We start from the raw sequence: 20,828 nt of genomic DNA on the forward strand, positions 1-20,828 counted from the left end.
CTCTTCTATCTGGCCTGGTATCCGCTATCCTGCTAAATCATATTCCTTCAACCATAAATCGGCGCTCGCTAAACACCCCTGCTAATAAACTATAATATTGAAAACCCTGAACACTCTCTCATAAACCCTGAACACTCTCTTATAAACCCTGAACACTCTCTTATAAACCCTCAACACACTGCTCACAATCCTGAACACGTCTGTGAAAACCCCTGAACATCTCTGTTATCCTCTGATACCTGGACACTATGAATCTGTCTGTGCGCTGGCGTTCATATATATATATTTCTGGTGGCTATGGCCTTCATTCACTGGACCGGGGTTGATGTATATTGCTGTCCGTCACCTGCTGAATTATATATAATCGATCGTGTTGATCGTGTCCGAATGATAATGTACCGGAAATATTCTTTCGGCTAAATTGTAATCCAATCTTAACGGCTGTGAAATCGTATAAAACGGCTATCTGGGCTGTATTCCGCCGCCCATGGATTCGGCTGGAAATGGCGACCCATCAAACACCCTCAACACCCGACAACCCTCAACACCGATATCCCTGAACACATTGATTAAAACCTCAACACCACAACCCAACCCAAATTCCCACAATGTCCGTACTATCGCCCTCGGGCCCTCCCCCATAATCTTTCCCCTCGATCTTTTTACCCGTCCTCGTGTCTTCGGCCGATACGTCCTCCCGCTGCGGCACTCACGAATATCCCTTTTAATATCAATCATCTCGCCTCTTGCACTATCCGACTGACCCTCCCGGATATCGTCACTCAATCCCTCCTATCGTGATGCCTCGATTGCCCCCTGCCATTATCCTTCCGAAATACAATCCTGACATCCACGGATATTGACCACTATATGTTCATTTGAATCAATCACTCCCACCTTCCCAATCATGGCAAATACGGCCACCCGACTGCGAAACCGGCAATCCACAATATTAAATCCCTCAACACCCCTCACTATGCGCTATAATCGATCCCTTAACACCTGTTTTATCCGCCCTGGTAATTGCTACACGGCTGAATTACCACTCGAAATGTCTATGCTAACAAACTGTAATATTAAAAACGCTGAACACACTGCTCGCAAATCCTGAACACGTCTCCAAAACCCCGAAATATCTCCGTTATGCTCTGATATCTGGAAACTGCAAATGTGTCCGTGCTCGGGCCTTCGAATATGTATACCGCGGGTGGCTGTTGCCTTCATTCGCTGGACCGGGGTCGATATATATTGCTGTCCGTCACTGGCTGAATCATATATAATCGATCGCGTTGAACTATTCTTTTGGCTAAATTGTAATCCAATCCTTACTGCTGTGAAATCGTATAAATCGCCTATCTGGGCTGCTCTCCACCGTGCATTGGATTCGGCTGGAAATCGCCATGATTCAATATCGAACAACCCCTACTGATAAGTCTGAAAAAATCATATGGAATTCGAATTCGAAAATCTTCTTCCGTGGCCTGCTGAATCTCGATCAATGGCTTCCATCCGTGGTACCGCTGTCAACATCAACCGGAACCCACATCTACCTGCATCGTCACGCCCTTGATATGCCCGCCGCAACCAAATCAACTCCTCCGTGATCTACGCCCGTTTCCGTGCCCTATTCCGCACCATCTGTCCAAAATTCTATCAACGCCTCGTCGTCCTGCTCCGCGTTCCGGACCCCTGTGCGGCCAACCGCTGGGACTACCGCTGCGATATCTCCACATTTGCATATGGCCCCTTCACCATCATCACCACTGTCGGGATCAATGCCGTCCGAAACCCTTGACACCGATCCTGTACCGCCGGACTATGCTCTGTCGTGCGATCCGCCTGCGGGCATATGTATTGCGGCATCCCACGATGGAACCAACCTTCCACCTCCTGCTCCAAATATGCCTCGTCCTCATATCGCTGGGATGCCGTGCCATGGTGTCGATCTGATAAACGGGCACGTTTAATGTCCTGCGTTCGGAATCGATGCCATGGGCAATCGGGATCCTATCCGGTTTGGCGGCCGTGGATACTGGTGGTGGATGGGTGGTGCCGGCTTGTGGTGACTCGGGCTCATGCTCGTATGATCGCTTCCTACCCGCGATGATGGATCTGGATGGCCTCTTCTGATGCCGCCGCACAATGGGCTGGGTACTTTGTGCTAATGGCGAACTCAAACTGACACTGCTGTGGCTACTGCTGCTGCTGGGCCGATGGGCTATAATGGAAACCTCATAACTCTGATCACACACCTGGGGTGGCGGTGGTATGATGGGCATCCATCGGCCATTCTCCACCGGCGGCAATGGGGCTGGTATATACTGGGATGCCACGGGGGAACGATCAATATTAATGGCCTCGGTCATCACGGGCTCCTGGTCCTGCCATCCGGGCGCACATCCATCACATAATGACTCGGGTGGATATCGCCACAACGCTGCCGGTGGGATCCATCAATGTGCCCGTCTACATATGTATCCAACACCACACGCCGGCAATCGTGGACCGCACTCCATATACTCCACAACACCGACATGCTCCGCCACACTATGACCCTGCATCCAACGGCCGTTGCTCCCGTCCAACCCTTTGACCGTCGGCCTGGATGATCATGGCCTCGCTCGGTTGCCCATCGCATCCCGCGCGGCCACTCTCCTGTGCGTCATCGAACATCGTGCGTGGCTGACCGAATGAATGACACTCCGGTTGTCTGGATATCAATTCCAATGCCCAATGCGTTGGTGATGGTGATGACGGCGCTGGGCGTGTCCCGGAATGCTTGCAATACACCATCGCGGTCGATTGTCATCTGGTGATATGCGGCACACCCTAATGACTCGGCCATCCGGGTGATATGGGCCACGGCGGTGCCATATATGATCACCCGCGGGTTGCGCGCGACGGATCCGATCCTGGATGAATGCAATCCCCTCGGGCATATCCACCCACTGCGACTGCTGTTGAATTGGGCCGGGGGCCCCGGTATGCACCCGATATGCCACATGGGGCGATGGGGACGTCCTCGATCCCATGTCACGTCCCCGTCGGTCCATCCCATCCGCCGGCAACACTCGGGCTCCGCACTGGGGGCAATGTCGCGGTTAAACATATCATCTGCGTCTGCGCGGATCGTAACTGGCCTCATTCCTTACTAATGGGCGGAATTCGGGGTCCGGCTCAACACAACATGGCACTCGTCAATCACCATCCGATCCAACCGCTTCCACGTCCGCTGCCGGTCCATGAATCTCCGGACTTCATGACTTGGTACCCTCTCGGGCGTCACTAATATAATGGACGCTCCATCGGGGGGCCACTGGCGATCCCACGCCGCACACGAAATCCCCACCTCCTGGTACCGGCGCTGCATGTCCCGTCGTAATGCTATCACAATGGCAAAACCACAATGGTCATCCCGCCACGACGCACCCACACGGGCCACATGCGTAATACACTGTTGCCACCCCCGGTGGGCATCACCGCGACAATCGGGCTCTCGCCGTGCTGGATGGACCGTCATATGGGCTGTTGCATCCCTCGTAATTGCATGGTGGGATCCCCCATCATGTGCTGGAATGCCTCGGTCATCAACCGCCCATCCATCATGCCGGCGGTGCTGGGCAAATGCCCGGCCTGTCAATCGGCCACCCGGGCCCGGATCCCGTCTTCGTCCCACTCATCCTCATCATCAATATCGGAATGCCGGCCTCCTCGTCCCCCTCGATATGGACCGGAACTGGCTGCTCCCGCGTCCATACCGCCGGCTGATGGCAATGGCGATATCCCGATATGCCTGGATGTTGATCGCGGTACCATGTAACCCCGTGCGGGTTTGTGCCTTCAATATCTCCCGAATCGGGGAACTCCACTCCTTCTGTTTTTCGGGGTCGGGGACCAAATCTAATCGGGCTCGCTCGGTGGTGGCGGGCTGCCCACGGAACCCCCGCTGATATGTCTGCATGGCCTCAATAAACGGCAACACCAACTCCCGCGGGATATATCGGCAAATCACCTGGTGTCATTGTTGATATGGAACCCTTGTGATATCGGCTGACAAACATCACCATCCCATCATCAATGAACCCATTCCGGCGCTCTCGCTCGCTGTCGAATACTCAACAACTCGGGGGCACGGCTGGGTTGCCCGGCACATACGTGGATGCCCACGCTCAACATCTCCCGGATTGACGAACACACGGAAATACTGATGGATCTCCCCCATATGAAACTCAATGCCTTCGGGCGTGATGAACTGCCGGCGTAATGGCCCACGGCACACCCGCTGGATCAACAACTCCGATCCATTGACCGGCCACTGCGTGCGGGGTCCTGGATGAAATTCCACCCTGGCTGGCGTCGTCGTATAAATGATCCCATGGAATAACGGGCGTGGTGGCCGGCGGGCAACACATCAACTGCTCAACCAACATCGGGCGGGTCTTTTCCACCGACCCATGCACGAATCTACGGAAATCGCCCATGGTGAATGGATCTGGTATACAACAACTCATCGCCCGACTGCTACCCCCGGATTGCCATTCAATCTGGCCTTCCACGGGCGTGTTGGTGACCCGGCCATATGTACGCAAATCGATCAACCACTGGATGGGCCCGCTGGTGCCGCGGCCTCGCATGACGCCACACAATATTCTACAACCGCTGCTGGGACTGCGAAACTGATACTGGGCGATTTCCAATCATGGGGGATCTGGGATGGTTAATGGATCGATGGAATGGTGGAATGGTGGGCTGGGGTTCGCCGGTGGGATGCATGAATATATATATCTGGCTCCTCGACATATATGCGGGCATGCGGACTCCCATTGACATCACCCACCAAACCACCAATCTTCTTGGACTGGAATATATATATGAAAATCATCATTCATGTATTCCTGCTGGTAAAACAACCCTTGCGAAGCGCCCATGTGATGCCATCAACGTGACCCACGCCTCTAATCACTGCACTTCTCCCGTCCATCATATGCCCGCCGTAACCAAATAAACTCCTCCGTCAATTGCGACCGTTTCTGCGCCGTCCCCGGCGCGCGCTGTCCGAAATACTGAATCAACCCTTCATCATTCCGCTCTGGATCCACCACCCCGCGCGACGCCAATCGCTGGTACCATCGCTGCGTGACCTCCGCATCTCGCTGCGGCCCCTTGCCCATCATGGCCACCATCGGAATCAACACGGTGCGGTATCCTCGACACCGTTCTTGGACCTCCTCGCTATGGTCCGCGTGATGATCACCCAATGGACATATGTGCTGCGGCATGCCACACGGGAAATGTGCGGTATAATTGGCATACTGGACCTTCCCGCGGACCATCTTCATCCAATCCTTATTCGCCTGGATTTCCCTGCTGGCTCCCCCGGCCCCGGTAAACCCACAACGCCACATCTCATGCGCATCATCATATCCCCTCTGCGTGCATGTCCAACACCGATGCACCCACTTCTCGACCTCACTGACCAAAAACGCTTCGTCGTCGAATCGGGGTCCGGCCGGACCGTGATGCCGCTGCGCGATGTGGGCGCGCTCAATGTCCTGCTGTCGGAATTGGTGTCGGATGTCCGTCGGGATGGTTCGGGGTGTGGTGGTGGGGATGGATGTGGGCTCGACCCTGGGGGTCGTGGGTGATGCTGTCCTTGCTGGTGCTGGTGCTGTCCTCGCTGCGGCTGGTGCCGTCCTCGCTGCGGCTGGTGATATAAATGGCACCTGGGACACAATACTCCCAGTATCACTGCTGCATGCCACCTGGGACATGCGCGTGGAAACGATCGGTGGCCCGGACTCAACGGGGGGCGCAATGTCATCCGGCATGCCTTCATCTCCGTCAACCATCTCAATATCCTCATCCATCGCATCCGCCTCCGCCGGGGACGACGACCCCATCCGCGACTCGTGGTCCTCCCAATCGGGCTGGCATCCATGTCCATCACACACCGACTCCGGCACCGTGTCCCCGCATCGCTGGCGCTGGTATCCGCCAATCTCCCCATCCAAATATGCATCCAATATCACCCGCCGACACCCAATCGCGCCGCGGTCCATATACTCGACCACCTGCGTATGCTCGGCCTCGGGGGCATCGTTCATCCAATACGGACGGATGTCCCGGCCCATCGTCCGGCCCTCGGCTTGCACGATGATGGCCTCGCTGGGCTGCCCATCACGACCGGCCCGGCCACTCTCCTGCGCATAATCCAACATGTTCCGCGGCTGGCCCACGTGGATCACACTGCGGATGTCCGGAATGTCGATGCCCATGCCCAACGCACTGGTGGCGACGATCACGGCCCCGGGCTGGCGGCGGAACGTTTCCAACATCCCGTCTTTGTCGACCGCGTTGCGGTAAAATGCCGGGCACCCCAACTGCTCGGCCACCCGCGTGACGTGCGACTGGACGGTGCCATACACGATCACCCGCCCGGGGTATGCCCGCCGCATGCGGTCCTGGATGAACCGGATCACCCGGGGCATCTCCACCCACTGGAACTGCTCGTCATATGCGTCGTCGACGGGGATGGTGTGCACGCGATACGCGATGTTGTGCCGGCTGGTGGGACTGCGGTGCAAACTGACCTGGTCCCGCTGCCACCCCATGCGATCCCACAACGTCTGCTCCTCGCGGGGGGCAATGTCGCCGTCAACAACACCATCTGGGTGGTCGCGGCCCGCAACGCGCCCATTTGCTGCAATAATGGCCGGAAATCCGGGTTGCGACTCAATACCACATGGCACTCGTCGATCACGATGCGGTCCAACCGCTGGGACACCCGCTGCCGGTTGACGAACCGCACGAATGCCTCGTTGGGGGTGGCCTCGGGCGTGACCAACACAATGGATGCCCCGTCCGGCGGACGCTGGGGATCCCACGCGGCACATGCAATGCCCAAATCCCGACATCGCGCCATCATATCACTCCGTAATGCCGTCAATGGCACCACGACGATGGTCAATCCGGCCCGGCCACTCACCCACGCGGGCAACATGAACAACGCACTTTTGCCGCCCCCGGTGGGCATCACGGCCACGATGCAACTGTCGCCGTGCTTGATCGCCTGCAACACGGGGCCCTGCGGTCCGCGCAACGCCATCGCGGTGCTGCCCATCATGCTCTGGAACGCCTCGGCCATGTTGGTCTGATGCAAGTCATATCGGCGCTGGATGCGGGCCTCGGCCGCGGCGTCTTCCCACGGGTTGGGCTTCCGCGTGATCCCCGGGGCTCGGCGGCGCTGCGGCTCCACGGAGGACGGGAATTCCAAAAAATGATGCCAATCGTGGCTCACGGCCCGGAACAACTCGCGGTGCCGCGCCGTGCTGTTGGGATTCTCCATCAACATGCGGCCGTAGTTCATCCCGGCGATGCTGGCGGAATGCGCGGCCTGCATGTCGGCGACGAATGCCCGCATGCCCTCGTCGTCCATCGTGCTGTCGTCGTCGATGTCGTCGGCGTCCTCCTCGGCGTTGTTCTTGAACTGGCTGCTCGGGCGCAAATACCGCCGGCTGATGGCGATGGCGATGTCGCGGTACGCCTGCAACCCTAATCGGTGTCCGCGTAATCCATCGGCGGTCTCCCGTTTGAACACGGCGCGGAACCGGTCCCCACTCCATGCGGTGCCGCGATCGGGGTCGGGGGACCATATATACTCGGCCCGACGGCCCACGGCGGCGGGCTCCCCGCGGACATGCCGCTGGTATGACTGCATCTGCTCGACGAACGGCAACACCAACCACAAATACCACACCACCAACTCGCCCATCTCCCGCGGCAAATATCGGAAAATGACCTTGGTGTCGTTGTTCACGTGGAAACCCTTGTGGTATCGGCTGACGAACGTGACCATGCCGTCCTCGATGAACACGTTGCGGCGCTCCCGCTCGCTGTTGCGGTGGCGGATGCTCATCAACTCGGGACCCCGGCTGGGCTGGCCGGCACAAACATGCACGGCGACGCTCAATTGCTCCCGGAACTGGGCCACCACCCGGAAATATCGATCGATGGCCGGCATCCGGAACGCGTGCCCGTCGCGCTGGATGAACCGCCGCCGCAACGCGGGCTCCTGGCTCACCCGCCGGATCAACCAATCGGCCCCCGGGACGGGCCACTGGGTGCGCTGGTCCTGCAAAAAACTCCATCCGGGGGCACTCTGCGTGGCGTCGTCATACAACGCGTCCCATGGAATGGCGGGCGGCGTCTGATCCCGACACATCAACAACTCGGACACGACCCGCTGTCGCATCTGGTGGACCAACCCATGGACGAATCCGCGGAAATCGCCCATGGTGAAATGGATCTGCTTGTACAACAACTCATCGCCCGACTTCCACCCCACGTGGCCCTCGGTGGGCGTGTTCATGTGGATCGTCCTGCCGTACGTGCGCAAATCCATCCACCACTGGACGGGACCGTTGGTGCCACGGACCATGAACAAATCCACCAAATACTTGACCCATTTGGCGAACGTGCGCGTGGGGTGCCGGCGCTGCTCCTGGGTGAATGGCCCGATCATGTCGTCGCGGGTCGGGGGTGGGGAACTCCGCATGGCCATGGGGGTGGACGGGGCGCTCGTGTATCCCTCGTCCTCGTATGAATATGCGTCGTCAAACTCGATCATGTCGCCCTCGACCCACTGGTGGTCCTGCCGCCCGGCCAATCGACGGCGGATCTCCTCCGAATTCGGGTCCAACCGCAACGCTTTGTGTAAAATGAAAAATCGGGTGATCTTGATCAAACTGGATATCTGCGGTGGGAAACTCTGGGGGGTGGCCCAACCGACCTCACTGTAACCGATGACGGCCGTGGCACAAACCATGGCACACCCGTATTCATCGTTCCGGATCTCCTGGCGTAACAAATCGATGCAAAAATTCAACAATGCATTCTCGATGGGGCGGATCTCAAACGGCTCGGGCTCGTCCTCCTCGTCGCCGGGGTCGGGGCTACCGGCACGGGCTTGCGCATGATGCCACACGGTGTCCCACGACTGCTGCTGGCGCTCGGTGAATGAATATTGGGGGGACTCCCAATCGTGTTCGATCTGTGCTGGTTAATATGGTCGGTCCGGAATGGACATGGGTTGTGGTGGGAATTGGGTTGTCGACGGTGCGGGTCGGGCCGGGCTGGTCACCCCGGTGGAATATCCACAACGCGGCAATATATCTCTCCGCCGGTAGACGGGAGCATTGGCATACCCACACCATGCTCTGGGCACACCCTCACTGAACACAACGTACCTGGGTCCGCGCAAAAAACATCAAAATGTGCTGCCACGGCGCCACATGCTTTGCAATGGCGGCGGCATCCAAATATGCCAACAATGGCTTGTGCGGGCTCTCGTCCTTGGTGGTGCGGACGACTTCGATCCGCAATAAATGACCACACGCCTTGGCAATCTCCTGGCTCACATGCGCTAATCGTTCAATGGCCTGCCAAATCACGAATGCGGCGCGCTCCGGTCCCTCGATATTTTCCTTGGGGCGCCGGGTGCTCTCGACCAATGGCTTGCGGGGGACCCCTTGTAAATACCGGACCCATCCCGTCCGATTCAACCATGGCGTGGCTTCGTCTAAATCGCCGGCCTGGATGATGGTGTCCTGGGCCTGTTGATCTTCCTGCTGATACTCCGACACGGTGTGCAATAACCGGCGGATGGCATCGGCGTCGGGAACGGGATTCACGGGCACTGCGGGGTCTGGCTGTCCCACGCAAATATAATGGGACCCGGGCCCTTGCTTAAACAACCGTTGGCATGAAACGGTCCAGCAGTTGGCTTCAATGCGGCCCTGGATGGCTCGAATCTGGGTGGGCGTGGGGCGACCACGGCCCTCATACACACGATAATCATGGGCCTTGCCCCAATGTTTCTTCATCACATCGATCTGACGACATGTGTATTGGTCGCAGAACCGACATATGATGCCATCCTGATAAACCGGTAACTCGGGGATGGGCTCGTCAATCTGATGGGGCCAACGGTCCACCTGGGGCTGCTCGTCGATGTGATCCCACTGCTGAATGACGCTGTGAATGTGCTGGGCCCACCCCATGGGAATGCGATGAGCGGTACTGATTAAATGGGCCTTGACCTGTCCTGGTCGTACTGCACATTGGCATTTCTGGCAAATCAACACCTGGAACGCGGGGTTGACAAAAAAAATGTCGCGGGCATGGTATGCGCGGCCCATGGTGGATCTGCAAATATATATGTTGGTGGATGTTGTAGATGCGGGGGAATGGTGCCACCGCGACCTCCTGGGATCGAGCTCAAAATCAAACGGGATGATGCGGCGGGATATCGGAATCGACCCCTGAAATTTGCAATCGCAAAAACCAATTTGGTCGCTAACCTGAATGGGGTGGTGGCCGGCGATGGTCGTGGTGACTGGTCGCGACCGGCGGGTGGTGGTTACCCCATCAAAAAATCGCCCACGGTCGGCGGGTGATGCGCGCCCCTGCAAAAACATCGGGCGTTTTCGAAACCCAGAAACCATGCTTATATCAATATGGATTGACCTCAAATTCGATTTGACTATCCAACCGAATTGCTTTTACAACATATTCAGATTTGGGGTATCTTTGTCAGCGAAAATGTCAATTCAATGGGCCCCGAAACCCATTTTACGACGGCAACCCTAAAACCCTAAAACCCTACGGCACATTGAATTTACGCCCATGGGTTGGGGCCCCGCTGCGGTCGCGGATTTCGCGAATTTGATGGGGTGTGAGTCTTCCGGGCACGCACCGTGGTACCGGGAGCACGCACTGTGGACCAATCAGACGGCGAAGAAGTCGGAGGGAGCCCTCCCTCCTTTAAGGCATTATGGATTAGGTCGAATTGGAAATCCTCGCGTATCTGCTTCCAATATTCGCTTTAAGAGTAATTCCTCTTCGAATTCAGTAAGTCTATGACCATTGGCGCGTCGTTCTGTCCGTGATTTTGAACCATGAAGCCGATCGCGTAGAGTATTTTCAGGAATCGCAAAGACCTGCGCAGCGCGTAAAATTGATTTAATTTGACCATTCTGATAGGCTGAAATAGCCATCTGAATACGCGACTCTTTAGAAAGAGGCATATTGTATTGTGGTGATGAAGATTCGACGCGTTAAACAGAGAGAATAGAAATTGGATTGAAAATCCGCGGTTCGGTGGTATCCGCGGTTCGGTGGTTGATTACGTTAAATCCTGTAGTGTCCGTAACAATTCCCGCTGTGGATTTATCAATTTTTTTGCTGTGGATGTATCAATTCCCAATGGCGACCTGTTGCTTATGTCATTGGCGATGCCACATGTAACTAGACTCGCTTTCTAACGCTGAATGGACGTGACTAATGCTGAGAAATCACAAGCGGGATTGCAGCCGCTATCTCCGGAGAAACGGCAACATAGATTGGCACGTCGGGACTCGGGATTATACATTCCGGTACGGATACTGTACGTGCCGAGTTCGTCATGGCCGCCTTCCCTCCTCGTTGCTCTGGCCGGCGGTGAATTTAATGAACTAATAAGTATTAATAGCAGCTAAAATTATTTCGTACTTACTTGGCTCCTACCAGTGTCGCTATAACACGCATCAGTAACTTATCGATTGCTTGTGGCTGGTGACGAAACTTGTTACCTGCTCCTCAGCGAATCTTGGTACAATGCCAGAGCATATTCTCATATTTGGTGCCACTGGTAAGCGGTTTCCTGCATCTGTTGGAGGTATCTCAAAAGCGGCCGCCCGAATGCTCACCTTTCCCCTTTAGGCCTATCGGGTATCGAATTCTGCTTTTCTGCGTTGCAACAAGGGCACCAGCTTACCCTGCTTGTACGGAGTCCTCACAAACTCCCTAGGGAGATTGCCAGCAACGTCAATGTTACGGTCATTGAGGGTACGTTTGAGGATGTAAAGAAGTTGGAACAAGCGGCAGGCGCTGGACCCCAGATCTTTATCTCCTTCGCAGGACCCCCAGGAATGTCAAAGGGCACGGTAAGTTTGATCTACAGGAAAGATGCCTCCTTTATACTAAAATAGCAATAGCATATCACAAATGCGATGAAGCTCATTTTTCCTATGTTGGTGGCCAACAAGTATAAACGCGCCATGGTGCTTGGCACATGTTCATATCCTGCACCACAAGACAAAGGTGCTTTAAAGTGGAATTTGTGTGTGACTTTGGTAAAAGTTATTGGTGGGAGTGCCTATCAAGAATTCAGGGGTTTGGGGGAATTTATAGCCTCTCAGGACGTCAACCACCTACAATGGACTATATTCAGAGTTCCCTTTCTTACTAACGGTCCCGAAATATCAGTGAACGCAACCTATACGGGATACGGCGATGATGGGCTTTTTCTTTCCAGAAAAGGCATGGTCAGATGGGTTTTGCAAGAGATGTGTGAAGATTCTCCATGGGTCGGCAAGGCGCCAGCCATTTCAAACCACTGATTTTGATGTTGTCTGCAAATTTTCTCCAGTTTTCCAAGATCTACGTTGGATGTAGTTAACACTGGGTCCTTTTAGTTGATTCTTATACTTTTGGTTTGTACAGCGAGAACATGCATAAGGTTATCGACAGCACAGACCTGGCGGAGGGCAGGGTAGAAGATCTGATCAAACCACCGCGAGAATTGCTCGTCAGTTAACCTCGTAAAGTCGCAGTGGTGCGGCAGGTGGGGAAAGAATATATGAAGAGTGAGAAAATCGGCGCCCTCAACTCGTGCAAAGAGGAAATGTGGCACGTCTTTCAATCGGGATGTGAGCAGCCGGGGCCGCTGATGACTACCAGCCTCCCGTTTGATGGTGATGTGGACATCGCTGTGAATATTTTGGTAATATTGCGGGGCCGAATAGAACCGGATCCCATGCACCGCTACCGCCGGGGAGTCCACAAAGCCCAAGATGCTGTCTACGTCAAAGGAGGTCATCGATGGCATCTTCTGGCTCCGTTCGGCATGAAGGCAGACCTGCTTCGGCTTGCCATCTCGGTACTGGGGTGTTGTTCCCGAGAATATCTCCCTCCATTGGTCAGGACCAAGGGGCGTCTCCTCCTGGAGAGCTTGCCGTGGGAAGAGCTGTGACTTATCCAGTGTGCGAGGGATTGCGTGATGGAAGAGCTGATCCAACTTATGATGATTGCAACTTTCCTCACCTTCGATGTGGGCTGCAAGAGATTCCCGATGCTTCTGAGCGCTACATCCATGGATCCCCACCAAAAATTGCTGAGCAAGCTTCTCCGTCGCATATTCCAGATCAGTAGACGAGCTGTTGTTATGGACAAGATGTGGCGGGTCTTCGACATACCACTCTGGAATCTGAGGGACGGTCTCACACCCTTCGTCATCGGCCAAGCCCAACTCAACCGGGTCGTCTTGGTGATGCCGATCATACTCAATGTCATCCTCACTGGTTTCATTAGCGAGAGTCTCGTCCCCGGGACTGGCGGCCATGCCACAGGCCGAGTCATTGACATCGTCACGTAGTCCACTCTCCATCACAGCCTCAAGTAGAGGTGACGGTGGGGCCGGCGATAAGGATGGGGCTGCTTCAATCACCTGATCTGTACAGGCAGGTTCGGCGCAAGGAGGGCCAATGGCAGGCGTGTACCGCGTGCTGGTGTTAGCACCAACGCATTGCTCATTCTTGCGGCGATTTCGGTACTTTTTGGCTCGGATAGCATCAAGACGACGGCGATGGGTGACCTGAGGATCTTCATATTTGTCATGGGCAAATCTCACACGTCTCGCGTGGTCCAAGTCGGAGGCGATAATTTCGCGCTCATTGGGATGCTCTGGGCCTTCCTCTTCCGAAAGTACGTGAGGGGACTCAGCCCAACGCTCATCCTCCACAGGAGTAACCAGCGCGTCGTTCGATGTCTTCACTGCTCTTCGACGGGCTCGATTTTGGCGTTGGTGCTCCCGTGTCCGCTCCTCTGCGTCATCGGCACTAAAACGCGGATGAGATCTTTGCGGACAATTCAATTGAGACGGGTGCTTTCTGGGCATCTTGAAGAACGCCAAACAGGAAGAAAAGTACGTACGGAGACTTTCATTCAGGGGATAGTGCGAAAGTGCACGAAGCTAGAAAAGGATAATTTGATACGTCAAATCGAACCCCTTATTCAACAACACGTGGCTCAGAGATCAGCCAATCATCGCAGGAAGTCAGCCAGTTTGGCAGGGATTCAGGCGTTGACAGGGATATGATCGGTATTATTGGCTGCGGCTGAGCGATCTGGGGTACTGGCGGTCTTGAGTCTATCCACTAATCCGGAACAGGAAATCGTCACGCTACGCTATCTCAATCAGGAAATCGTCACGCTCTTGGCAAGAGAGTCGAAATCGCCAACTTTTCGACGGTGAGGTGCGACAGCAGAATCTATTCTGGTGTCATGAGACGCATTGTTTGGCATTCCTGATTGACCAGACAATGATCTAGAACAACCTTGGCGGATTCAAATGGTGTTTGGTGTCACAAACTTAAATGCTGGCCGGTACATGGAATAAAATCTAAAACCCTCTGCCTACTCACTAAGCTCGAACTTGATTCCATCACGTCTTCAAATTGGATAGGGTGACGGATAACACTGGCCGAACTCTATTATATTGTGCCACATGGTACGGGCATGAGGCAGTGGTGAAGTTGTTACTAGAGACTGGACAGGTGGACGTGGATGCAAAGGACTCTCAAGGTTCCGCACCATTATTCTGGGCCGCATACTATGCGCATGAGACGGTTATGAAGCTGCTATTCGAGGCTGGGCAGGGAGACGTGAATGGAAAAGGACTATGGGATGCACACCATTATCTGCGGCGGCAGCTTATGGGCACGAGGCGGTGGTGGAACTTTTAAGACTGGGCAGGTGAACGGTCGATTCACAAATATTCTGCTGTGCCGCAATGAATGGACATAAGACGGTGGGGACGCTGTTACTTAAGACCGGGCAGGTGGATTTAAACTCAAAGGACGGTCACTGCAAAGAGAATATGTATTGTCTACATACGTCTTATTCGCCCCTCGCCTTTCGCACCTCGCCTTTCGCCCCTCGCCTTTCGACCCTACGCCAGACCAAGACCGACTTCTTGCCGGAGACGGGTGAGTCGCAACTCGGATTCTGGACAAAGGCCTAGCTCAACCGGAAGAGGAGAGTGGCGACACTCAGCCACGCAGGCAAGATGAGCCTTCAACCCGACCGGTCACAGCAGACGGAAGGTGAAGATCAGGTGCTTGGGGGATAAAATACTTTTCCGATCCAGCCAATAATTTGCATTTGGTCAGCCAAGCTCACCTTGTACGCGTTCCAGGAGCCTCAAAGAGACGGTGATAACCAAAGCTAAATGTCAGGATGTCGGATACGTGTATCATCTAGTATCGAGGGACGGCCAATTGATGCATGAGATGGATTAACGAGAGTGTGTCTGTGTGTTCCGATCTGTTGAAAATGATCCAGGGGCTATAAACTGCGTATTACATCACAGTTCTTCCGAGAATGACCCGAATTACCATACAATTACTATTGCAATGTGGGTGGATGCTGAATAACCAAGAGCAGTGGAGAATCCACAGTATTTTACCTCTCTCAGAGTTGACACTAAATAATCAACTTTTCGCCCCCATCATGGACCCCGGGAAAAGTACTGTCCTACGTGGATGACTGGCAGAGATTTGCACCCTTGGTAAGGTCTGAGCTTTCTTTGGCTGACGGATGACGTTTGTTCGCCTCTCACCTCGCTGTTCTTCTCTCCCAGTCTTTCCCCCTTAAACTGGCAGATAAGTTTCTTTGGGATAAGGCAGGTTTCGCACTCGCTATTATACACGGATGAACTAGCCGTTGCCTGCAGCGTGAACCTTGAGTAGGGATAGGCTGTTACTGGTAATTCATCATGGGCACTCTGTATCACAGAGGTGCAAGACCTTTAACCTCCGAGCTCCCTGATTCTCTGTTTGTCGTAGCCCTAACCTTACAAACCCTCCGCGACCTCCTTAAACACCAGATATTAAACATTAGGGCCCCCAACACCTAAAGCCCAACCGCCGCTAATCGCAACGACAGGAAACCGCATTTTCATCAGACATGCGTTCACCCAAGCACGAACTATTATAGACCACAGCCCAAACAAGGAAGCGTGTCATCGCAGCCTTGATATCAGATTCGCGATATTAAGATACATGTCTTGCATAATATTTGCCTACTCCAAAGTTAGTAAGGAGGACCAGCGGCATGGGATTTGAAGCCTCACTGTGTTTTGCTCAATGAAAACCCCAATCTCGTCGGCATGGTCCATTTGATCGTTGTGGCCTAAGTGCCAGTAGATCCCTTTCTTTCCGGGGATGCTAAAATCGAAATCTGGTAGAGAACTGATACCCCTGGCGGAGTTGAGTGGACCGCGCATGGACTCGGTGTTAACGATCCCGTCACTCTGGTACCAGTCTTCCTGGTTGACTCCCAGAATGTTCTTTTGCACCTGTGTAAGATCCTGGCCTCCCATTGCGTAGACGCTTAGCAGCATTATTGGTATGACGTCCTTTCGTGGGATGTACCTTCCGGGCTTGGGAAACACCAGATCGTAACCCAGTTCTCGGGAAATCCTAGCTATCACTGCATCAGTAATCCACTCCACGAAGGAGCGAAAACTGGTTACGGTAGTGAGAAAGCTCCATCCAGCACTAGTGATTATGCCGATCAGTCCGTCCACCACCCACGGAACGATCGGAATATTTCTCGTTGCTCCCCGGACAAAATCCTCAAGCCTTGTAGGAAAGGAGTTGATTGCATCCAGTCCCCATGCAGGCCAATCTTCGGGGAATGGAACTGTTGCATGGAAGGATAGGCTGAAGTAGTAGACCTTCCCGGAAGTATTGATTGCCTTATGGGAAAGGTCATGAACGCCTTCAATGCTGTTGTCGTAAAAGGCGTTGTGGTTAGAAGTCAGCCATTTCCACACAGGGCCGTCCACTGATTCCAGACGCAGAAGCATGTCCTGGAATGTTTCTCCCTTCTTTCTACATATTCCCCAGTGGTCAAGCTGGAGGTCGTAAGCCCTTTTCTCTGCAGGATAGAAGGATGCTGCAGCGAAGAGTCTTGCGACTAGACTGACTGCCTGTTGCCTTGATCTCTATGATCCTTCGTTAGTCTTTGAAGGCTTGACAATCCTGAGAACCGAGGGCTTAAATACATACGGAAATAAATCTGTCGAGGGCATTTATAATAGTCGTTCCTCTGTGAGGGGTCCCAAGGGTTGTGACAGATACGATCCAGTCATCTCTCTCGTCTTCGCCATCGCCAAAGTATTCGGGATGCCAAGTTGCTGAGCCATTGGCCATCAGACTGATGAGGTAGCGTACTGTGTTGCCACCTTGTGAATGGCAAATAAAATGAACTTTGTTACTCCGGTCCCACGTCCAGTCGTTAGGAAACTGTGAGTTTGGAAATAGGATCGCTCGTCTCCTGCCAGTGCTAGGATTGTCTTCTGGGGCGTGAGCAGGATCTGCAGCAAAATAAGAGCCGTAATCGACTTCGATGTCATAGACCTCGTCAACTAAACTTGTCGCTGGGTTAACCGTGCTAAATCTGATAGGAGTTAGCTAAGAATGTAGAAAAAGGTTTTAATAAATGCACCTGCCGACAGTGAGCTGTCTGTATAGCTCACATGCACGTTCCCAGTTGGTAGAGATTGGAGCCACTGGAGCAACGATAACGGTATATCCTTCATCGACCAGGAGTTTCGGGATGTTAATGACACCGCCAAAGTAGTTGATGGCACCAAATAACGGTGCACCCCAACCAAAGAATCCAGGCACTATGTTGCGTAGATTGTTAGATGCATTCGGGACCACTCGTAACCACTTACCGAAGACAATTGGTACTGATTTATCAGCAGGTGAAGTTCCGTTTACCTCTTGAACTAGGTTCCGCAAATTGACAAGTCCGTCCACGTTGTTCAGAGGTGCCATTTTGAAGCTTTTGATTAGAAGGTACTTCTGTCAATTGATCTGGAAAACCAATAGAGAATACAGAGAGAAATAGTGACCTCGGGCGGCAGCATGTCGAATCTTTATAACCTCACGAAAGGCAGGATATCTTGCATTCTGCGTCAACCGACGTAATGTCTCTCAAAGCTAATGGCTCGCATATGCGCTGGATATACCATGGAAAATTATACTGAAGTGGATATTGAATTGTACTAACATTGGTTACCCGTCTCTGAAGTCAGCTTGAAGAAAGTCTAGACTTGTTGAGTTTGAAAAATCTGTTGGAGTAAATTCTTGATGCATCTGCTCCTAGCAGGTTGAGGCCAATTAAGCCATGTGTTGTACGTAATTGCCTGCTTTCGGAATGCTCCGAAAACCTTGACATGGGAAGACTATTTGGTCTTGACCCAAGGCGAGCTGATTGAAGGATTCCAGACTTAATTCGACGGCGCTATTGACGACATAAGCATCTGGCCACAAGCTAACTAACTTTAGGGTCGATCTCGACCCAAGAACGAGCTGATTGAAGGATTCCAGACTCAAGTCGACGACACTAATGATGACATAAGCATCTGGTCATAGTTAGTAAATCCTGTAGTGTCCGTAACAATTCCCAGATAGAACTGTCTGATTAACTAATAAGGTAACTGTCGGGATATATTCTCCTGTCAGAACAAACTGGCTGTGACCCACTGCTAGCGACCGATGGATAACATCCCTTGCTTGGTGTACGCATTCTTGCGCTGGGCTGTGGCCTCGGTGTTGTGACCGCCGAAGGCCGGCGTGCGGGATCTAGGGGTGTTTTTCCAACTAGACTGAATATCGACACACACATCTATCAAGAGGAACCAACTGACTTTTGCTTTGGAGCATACACACTGTCCACTTAACTGTGTACACAGTACCTAGCGAAGAGGGGAACGCTCGATGGCAGCACGCGCTGAGACGTGCGGGTCGATTCAGCAGAAAAACCACCACAAAACACACGCGTATGTAGGGGTCAGGTCGGGGAGGTGTAACTATGCTCGACAACATTCTAGTTCAAGAATGAAAAGCGACAGTCTAGGAACTATTCCATGCTCGACATTGATAATTCTTTTTCAAATTAAGGGTGAAATCTTAACATGAATTGAACAAATTTATCAGTTTGTGAGGTGACGGAGCAAGGGCACTTTTCCACCTAAGACCCTGGATTGAATATATGTCCTTTGACTGAGCTTTCCCTCCACTGTTCCTCAGTTATTTGGGGTCCAATCCTGAATTGGCCAGCCTTCAATTGAAGTTCCAGCAAACTCATAGAATAGTTTTGTGCTCACTTCATCTGATGGCTGCATTCGGGGTGGGTAAGTGTAGCCCATCACAGATTTTGGATTCCGAGTGCCAAATGTCAGGGTCCTGCCCTCATGCGTTGGATTCTCTGGAGCGAATTCATGGTGCAATCCCAGTACGTGGCCTAATTCGTGCAGGAAAAAACCATCCATGTTGTTGATAAGACCTGCTTCAAAAGCTCTCTTGTAGACATAGATAGGGTTGATGTCATTAGAATTCGGAAAGAACGCCCTTGCGCAGGTGGGACCTTGATCACCACCATAGCCGAGCACAAAAGCCGCATCTTCCAGCCGGCTGACCCACTTGAATTTCACACCCAGCGAAAGACTGTTCCATTTCATGGCAGCTTCGTTCAGTTTACGGGCCGCATAGACAGCAAGGTCAGGTGTCGGATATCCCTGGAGGTAAGCAGCCCATTGGATTGTCGTGTCTTTTTTCCAGCGGTCAATTTTGCCGTTATGACCAAATTGGATATCGGCAATACCACTGGCAATATCATCCGCTGCGAGATTCCTCAGCACGGGTCCCTGTGTTGCGCATGGGTATGTAGAGATAGCGATTGACACATCGTTTTGGTAGAAATCAATTGTGTACGAGACAGCTTGGAAAGTCTCATCAACATTGATAGTTTCAAGGCTGTCTGCTCCTACTCGAGATTTGAAAGTTTCCACCCAATTGCTCGACGGTTCTGCCTCCAGAGTTGGGTGGTGTTGAGGCATAGTGGGTAAATCAGAAGTTGTCCCGCACCAACCAGGATAGAGAGATTTGGACTCCAGAGTGTAACGTGGTTCAGTCTCTGTGGTAGTGATTTTGTATGTAACGAGATTAACAAGCAAACCAAGTAGAGGTGCTTTCAAGGAAAAGCGATCTCTTTATACTTCAATCCTAGTTCCCCCCAATCATAGCTGTTCTACTATAAAGTCTGTTTAAGCGCCTCCATTTGCAGCCAATAGGGGTTTCTAGGCCACTTCCCATTTGGCTATCATAGGCTAAAGATAAATTTTTGTATAAGCGCAGCCTTGACGTCGTTTGGGTGACAATGGATCGTTCCGAATTCGCAGTCTAGACCATCGAGCAAACGATCTCATCATCATCAGCAGCAGCAGCGTAGATCTCTTTTTGTAGTGCATTTATGCAATTATGACCCTGTAGGTTCATTTGACCATACAACGATGATGTCAGTCCACCGGGCAAACGATGTCATCATCATTAGCAGCAGCAGCAACGTAGATCTTTTTTTGAGTGCATTTATGCAATTATGACCCTATAGGTTCATCTGGCTATACTACGATGATGTCAGTCCACCGGGCAAACGATGTCATCATCATCAGCAGCAGCAGCAATGTAGATCTTTTTTTCTAACCTGCATATGAATGCAATCACGTACCACGCTCAGCATCACAAATATAGCAGAGACTAGAACTAATCAATAGAGGATTCCTCAGGCTCCACAAAAATATCTTTTTCATTTCTCTATGTCTAGTATTCGCGAAGTTATTCACGTTTGAACTTCATCCGATATGGGTGGGGCGGGCCTTC

General features: G+C 52.9%; 6 protein-coding genes across 6 annotated transcripts; 2 read left to right on the forward strand and 4 right to left on the reverse strand.

Moving 5' to 3' along the window:
• Positions 1-4,955: 4,955 nt before the first annotated feature.
• N7532_000905 (uncharacterized protein) lies at positions 4,956-5,171 on the reverse strand (the record flags this gene model as incomplete). Its single annotated transcript, XM_056613399.1, has 1 exon — positions 4,956-5,171. The coding sequence occupies one exon, from the start codon at positions 5,169-5,171 to the stop codon at positions 4,956-4,958; it is 216 nt and encodes a 71-aa protein (XP_056478440.1).
• Positions 5,172-5,234: 63 nt separating this feature from the next.
• Positions 5,235-5,645, forward strand: N7532_000906 (uncharacterized protein; the record flags this gene model as incomplete). Its single annotated transcript, XM_056613400.1, has 1 exon — positions 5,235-5,645. The coding sequence occupies one exon, from the start codon at positions 5,235-5,237 to the stop codon at positions 5,643-5,645; it is 411 nt and encodes a 136-aa protein (XP_056478441.1).
• A 6,007-nt stretch (positions 5,646-11,652) lies between these two features.
• N7532_000907 (uncharacterized protein) lies at positions 11,653-12,437 on the forward strand (the record flags this gene model as incomplete). The annotated part of the gene is made up of 4 exons (XM_056613401.1): positions 11,653-11,686; positions 11,758-11,981; positions 12,033-12,138; positions 12,304-12,437. 4 exons carry the CDS (start codon positions 11,653-11,655, stop codon positions 12,435-12,437), a joined length of 498 nt encoding a protein of 165 aa, XP_056478442.1.
• Positions 12,438-12,508: 71 nt separating this feature from the next.
• Positions 12,509-13,993, reverse strand: N7532_000908 (uncharacterized protein; the record flags this gene model as incomplete). Its single annotated transcript, XM_056613402.1, has 1 exon — positions 12,509-13,993. The coding sequence occupies one exon, from the start codon at positions 13,991-13,993 to the stop codon at positions 12,509-12,511; it is 1,485 nt and encodes a 494-aa protein (XP_056478443.1).
• Positions 13,994-16,177: 2,184 nt separating this feature from the next.
• N7532_000909 (lipase) lies at positions 16,178-17,942 on the reverse strand (the record flags this gene model as incomplete). Its single annotated transcript, XM_056613403.1, has 4 exons — positions 16,178-17,104; positions 17,169-17,559; positions 17,608-17,788; positions 17,840-17,942. The coding sequence occupies 4 exons, from the start codon at positions 17,940-17,942 to the stop codon at positions 16,178-16,180; spliced, it is 1,602 nt and encodes a 533-aa protein (XP_056478444.1).
• A 1,253-nt stretch (positions 17,943-19,195) lies between these two features.
• On the reverse strand, positions 19,196-20,008 carry N7532_000910 (uncharacterized protein; the record flags this gene model as incomplete). Its single annotated transcript, XM_056613404.1, has 1 exon — positions 19,196-20,008. The coding sequence occupies one exon, from the start codon at positions 20,006-20,008 to the stop codon at positions 19,196-19,198; it is 813 nt and encodes a 270-aa protein (XP_056478445.1).
• Positions 20,009-20,828: the final 820 nt, after the last annotated feature.

The sequence above is a fragment of the Penicillium argentinense genome (genome assembly GCF_028826775.1).
Source record: "Penicillium argentinense strain IBT 30761 chromosome Unknown utg000002l_segment0_segment0, whole genome shotgun sequence".
NCBI lineage: Eukaryota > Fungi > Ascomycota > Eurotiomycetes > Eurotiales > Aspergillaceae > Penicillium > Penicillium argentinense.